The sequence below is a fragment of the Monoraphidium neglectum genome (assembly GCF_000611645.1).
Source record: "Monoraphidium neglectum strain SAG 48.87 unplaced genomic scaffold scaffold00260, whole genome shotgun sequence".
Lineage (NCBI taxonomy): Eukaryota > Viridiplantae > Chlorophyta > Chlorophyceae > Sphaeropleales > Selenastraceae > Monoraphidium > Monoraphidium neglectum.
The window spans coordinates 28,738-34,149 of NW_014013368.1; the positions used below are offsets into that span (position 1 = coordinate 28,738).

The following is a 5,412-nucleotide window of genomic DNA, read 5'->3' on the forward strand; positions in this document are numbered from 1 at the left end:
GGGCGCGGGTGGGTGGGGAAGGGCGTGGAGCCAGCGGCATGGTGTGCTGAGTTTGGATGGCGGGGATGGGCGGCGGAGGGTTGGATGCGCCTCCCCAGATGTGGTGGTTGAGCACGTCTTGACATTATCGCCAGTCACACAGACGTATCGTCCACGCGCCTACATGAAACAAAACATGTACGACCCCTCACAACTGTGTGTCACACACACAAACACTCACCTGCACGTGTGTCACAAAGTTGCCGTCGCAGTATGTCTCCAGGTTGGTCAAAAACGGCGAGATGCCCCTGTCCAAGACAACCTCGTTCAGCACGACCCGCTCCTCGGACTCCAGGCACACGCCCGCCGGACACTCGGCCCCCTCCGCAAACGCCGCCAGCGCCGCCGGCAGCGCCGGGCAGCGCCCGCCGTGCTGCGGTGGCGGCCCTGGGGTGGGACCGGGCGCCTCGCCGGCGCCGGCGCCGGGGGCGCCGCTGCTGCCGGGGCGCGCGCCGCGTCCCTCCGGGGCCTGGGGCAGTACGCTGGAGCGCACCAGGGTGCAGTGCAGCCGGTGGCGCAGCTGGATCGGGAAGCCGCCTGCATTTCAAACGGGGCCGGCAGGGGGTTGGCCAGGGCGGGGCAGGTCGGGGCGAATCGAGCCGGCAAGCCAGTGGATGATGGGATGCGTCGAGGGGCTAGCGTGATGCTTTCACGTGCTCACGGCATCTGGTTGCATTGAGAACGCAGGCTGGCGGCCTCCGAAACACACCGAACACGATGGATGCGCCCGCACGTTGCGCCCGCCGCACCCTCAAAGCAACCAGCCGCGCGGCGCGGCGCCCCGGCCCGCCCCGCCTCGCTCACCCCTCACGACGCGCCCGAGCACGTGCCGCGCCGCCGCGGGGTCGAACGGCGTGAGGAAGCCCAGGCTGCCCAGGTTGAACGGCACCAGCGGCGGCATGCTGCGGTTGCCGAAGATGTGGCACGTCCACAGCACGGTGCCGTCGCCGCCAAACACGACCACGAAGTCGAGGGTGTTGGACAGCCACTCTGGCAGGTAGTCCCCGGGCGCCCCCGGCTCGACCGACCAGGTGCGCAGCTCGCCCGGCGGGCGGTCCTGGTGGCGGCCAGCGGCGCCGGGGGCGGCGGGTGCAAAGGTGACGGTGGGCGCGCCTGGCTTGGGCGGCTGCTGTTGCTCCTGCTCCTGCTGCTCCTGCTCCTGCTGCTGCTGCTGCTGCTGCTCCTCTTGCTGCAGCTGCTTCTGGTGCGCGGTCATGTCTGAGTAGACCGCCGGCTCCACGTACACGTTGATGTGGCGCTCCCTTGGGTGACATGGGGCAGGTGGGGGAGCGGCAGCACGGGTGGGGGGCAAATGATGGGGCGAAGCTTGTGAAAACGGGGGCGCGTTGCCGCACGCAAAGGGGTTGCGATTTCCACTGACCACGGAGCCAGCGCAGCACGTCAACCACAGCCACAGCCAACAATCAACCCATGAAAGCTTCTGCTGGGGGTGGCGCGGCCTAACCCTGGGTTTTTTGGAGCCCCGTATTGTAGCCCCCACAAAGGAGCTCACGTCAGCCAGTCCACCGCGGACTTGAACGCGCCCTCCGTTGACGTGGCCAGCTTCCGCATGACCAAGACGTTCCGCGGGCGGCTCAGCCAGTGCAGGGCTATGTGGGAACCCGACGATGTTGCCGGAGGGCTGCCCGGCGCCTGCTGCTGCTGCTGCTGCTGTTGCTGTTGCTGCTGCTGCTGCTGCTGCTGCTGCTGCAGCGACGCCGCCGAAGCGGCCATCGCGGCGGCCGCCACAGCGGTGCCCGAAGAAGGGTCCGTGGCGGCGGCCGCGGAGGCAGCGGCGCCGCCGCCGCCATCCGCAAGCAGCGCCGCCGTCGCCGTCGTCGCGGCGCCCCCGTTGCCGCCGCGCGCGCCAGGCGCCGACGGGCCCGCCGGCGGCAGCGCCGACGGGCGCGAGCCGAGGGGGGAAGGGCCGGCGCCGCCAAACGCCGATCCGGATCCCTCTGAGAAGAGCATGCTCAGCCCCCCTGGGGCCCCCGTCGTCAACGCGGGCAGCAGCGGCGCCGCGTCGTCCTTGCCCCCCAGAGCGAGCAGCGTCGCGCCGTTCACCTGCGGCGCGCCGAGGCTGCCGTTGGCGCCGGGGCCGCCCGCCTCGGCAGCTGCCAAGAGCGACGCCGATGAGTTGTAGGGGCTGCCGCCTTCCAATAAAGAGTCTTGGCTGGGAGAAGCGCTGATAGACAGGTTGGCCTGCGACTGGCGGCGCTTGCCTGCGCGGGCGGGCGGCGGGCGGCAGGTGCGTGCGGGCAGGGTGGCCGGAGACGTGGCTGCATGGTGTGGGAGAGCAGTGTCCGCGCGCTCGCAAAGTCATGGGTAGATGCGTGCGTCTGTGTGTGAGTTTGCGTGCGCATGCGTGCACCCATGCATGCGTGTGTGTGCAAGTGTGTGTATTGCGCACACGGGTGGGTCCATGTTTGTGTGCCGGGCCGTCCAATAATCGGTGTCAAAGCAATAGTAAGCAGCTGACCCTCACGGTCACAAGACTTGACAGCCGTCATCTTTAAAAAAACTGCACAGCGCGACTCACCCATCTTGTTGGTCGCCGTGGCCACCAGCCTGAACCCCGCCTTGCCACCCCCCACCCCTGCCGCCGCACCGCCGCTGCTGCTGGCCGCCCCGTTTGCATCCCGCTGCTCCTTCGACGCCGCCCGCGCCCACGCCCGCGCCATCGCCGCCGCGGCCGCCGCTGCCGCGGCCAGGCCGACGCCGCTGCTGCCCTGGTCGTCATCGATGGATATGGATGACAGGGGCTCCTCCGCATCATCCTGAACATCTGTCATGATGAGGCGCAGGAAGAGGTGACACGTGTGTGCGTTTTTTTGCGCGCGCGGGTGTGTGTCTGTATGTGTTTGTGTGTGTCTGTATGTGTTCGTGTGTGTCTGTATGTGTTTGTGTGTGTCTGTATGTGTGTATGTGTGGCTGTGTGTGGCTGTATGTCGGGCAGGTGATCAGAAAGCCACAGCCACACGGGCGCCGTGCCCGGCCCGAGCCTTCGGCCACGCGAGCTGCCTGCCCCGGCGGCACCCGATGCGACGGAAGGCCAGCGGGCCCACGCAGCGGCGGCGGCCGCTGGAGCAGAGCCGTCGCTCCCGCACGTCCTCCGCCCGCCACTCGCAAGCCGTCCTTCCCCCTCTCAGCCGTGTGGCGGCCCCGTGCTCGCACCGCGCACCCGCCACGCCCTGGGCCACTGTGTAGGCCATCATCATGGACATAAGGCTCTCAATGGTCTGCCGCCGCCTCCTCGGGCTGTCCATGGACCCTAGGGCACTCGCCAGGCTGCCCGCCATGCTGCCGACCCGCAGCGCCGACGCCGCCGACACCCTCGGCGGCGTACACGCCCGCTGCAGCCCCCCGAGCACCGGCGCCGACCCCTGCGGCGACAGCAGCGGCGGCGGCGCGGCGCCGCGGCCGACCGCGCCGTCGTGGCTGTTGCTGCCGCCGGCCCCGGCGGCGCGCGGCGCCTCGTCGGCGCAGCTGTCGGCGCTGCCGGCGCTCGCGAGCTCCAGGCTGCCCGTGCGGTTGCGCCGGAAGGGGGTCGCAGAGTATGACGAGCGGAGCGCGCAGCCGCCGCCGCCCCCGCCGCTGCCGCTGCCGCGGGCGGCGCAGGGGCCGAGAGAGGGGCACAGGCCTGCGGCGGCGGGCGGCGCCTGCAGGACTGCCAACACCTTGCGCAGCCGCTCGTTGCGCGCCTTCTCCTCGTCGTACCTGCCAGGCGGCAGTTAGCAACTGGTTAGTCAAGGCGACACGTCTGGCGCGGCCGCACGCCCCCCATGCCGGCGAGTGCGACAAAACGGGCCGCGCCGCGGCGGGCGCGTGCTGCTGCGCCAGCGCGGGGCGGGGTCGCGCGCCGATGGCATGGGGATGGGACGGACGCTGTGCTAGCGCTCACTTGCGGCGGAAGGTGTCCGCCTCCCCGCGCCAGTACTCTGCATCCGCCGCTGCCTGCTGCAGGTCGGCTTGGACCTCCTGGACCATGGCGCCCAGGCCTGCGGCGGGGCCGAGGGCAGCGTAGAATGGGAGGGGCCGTCACCGTTGCCGCGCGCGTGGGCGGCGGTGCACGCGCGCAGGGACTGGGGTCGCGAGGGTCGTCTCCGGCAGCTGCGCGGCGCATACTGGGCGAGTGCTCACCCTCTAGGGCCTGGGTGTAACGCTGCTGCATGGGCTGGGGGTGCTCCCTCGCTCGCATACTAGGAAGGCCGCGAGGGCGTCGCTGCGTGCTGTGATGAGCGCCGCTTCTGCTGCACCGCCCCGCGGCGCCACCTGCTGCTGGCGGATCACTCGCGGCAGCCGGAAGCTATCAACGCGGGGCTGACGGGCCCTTTGAACCGAGCCATTGGCTAAGATGGGGAGAGTGCCACCTCGGCTGTTCCAAGCTGGATGGGCTATGACCACGCTGCTCAGGTCGGTTGCATGGTGCTTGTTGTTACTGCACGACTTCAGAAAGCAATTGTTGCACGCGTTCGAACCGTTTGCATACCGCGAGGGCTCGTCATAAACTGTGATCACCCGCCACAGTGTCACTCGTCATCTGCAACGCACGGCATGGCAGAGGAGCTGCCTTCAGTATTGATACTGGGTGCTGCGCAAGTTGGCAAGCGCACCTTGACGCAGCGGCTGCTGCAGGCGGCTGGCAGCAGCGGCCGCGGCGGCGACACGAATGCTGCGCCGACAGACAGCACGGATTATGCGCCCTGCGCTGGTTCTTACCTGCTACACCTGGACACAAAGTATTACACAGCTGATGCATACATCAATATTGTAAACCTGGATGCTTACCAGCAGCAGGAGCAGCAGCAGCAGCAGCAGCAGCAGCAGCAGCAGCGGCAGCAGCAGCAGAAGAATGGGCAGCAGCAGGAGCTCTGCGGGGCAGAGGCGGTGATCTTGGTCTGCGACGCCACAAATCCGTCCACCTTTGCCGCTGCCCGCCGCTGGGCTGCAGCCGTCGACTCCTCCGGCGCGGGGGTGCGGCTGCTTATCGCCAACAAGGCGGACGCGGCGCCGCGGGCGGCGGCGGGCGGCAGCGGCGCTGCGCTCCCCGAGGCTGCGGGGTGGTGCCTAGACGAGGGCTTTGAGTATGTAGAGGCGGCCGCGGGCGCGCCCGCAGCCGACGCCGCTCTCGCGCTGGACGGGGACCGTCAGGGGGTGGTGCGCGTGCTCGAGGCGCTGCAGGCACACATGTGGCCGGGCCTGGCCCTTAAGCCCGCCCCGCCAGGGATCGGCGGCCGGGGCGGGGGCGGCAACGGCGACGGCGCGCGCGCGGCGGCGGCGGTGCAGCAGGCGGCTGAGAATGAGGGAGACGACACACGTGATCAAGAGGCCCACCCGTGCGACCACTGGGCGGCCGCAGGCGCCGCGCCGGCG

At 69.8% G+C, this 5,412-nt stretch overlaps 2 protein-coding genes across 2 annotated transcripts in view; one reads left to right on the forward strand and one right to left on the reverse strand.

The window, feature by feature from the left end:
- Window positions 1-4,210, reverse strand: part of MNEG_2331 (NAD+ kinase) — a gene marked incomplete at both ends in the record, with an annotated part of 5,886 nt that extends 1,676 nt beyond the window's left edge. Inside the window, 7 exons of the mRNA XM_014049196.1 lie at window positions 221-576; window positions 844-1,301; window positions 1,553-2,261; window positions 2,579-2,824; window positions 3,221-3,756; window positions 3,941-4,037; window positions 4,180-4,210. Coding sequence (XP_013904650.1) covers window positions 221-576; window positions 844-1,301; window positions 1,553-2,261; window positions 2,579-2,824; window positions 3,221-3,756; window positions 3,941-4,037; window positions 4,180-4,210 — 2,433 coding nt within the window. The remainder of the gene's footprint in view (window positions 1-220; window positions 577-843; window positions 1,302-1,552; window positions 2,262-2,578; window positions 2,825-3,220; window positions 3,757-3,940; window positions 4,038-4,179) is intronic.
- Window positions 4,211-4,593: 383 nt separating this feature from the next.
- MNEG_2332 (hypothetical protein) lies at window positions 4,594-5,356 on the forward strand (the record flags this gene model as incomplete). The annotated part of the gene is made up of 1 exon (XM_014049197.1): window positions 4,594-5,356. A coding segment is annotated over one exon (763 nt), but the record flags the coding sequence as incomplete, so codon positions are not given.
- Window positions 5,357-5,412: the final 56 nt, after the last annotated feature.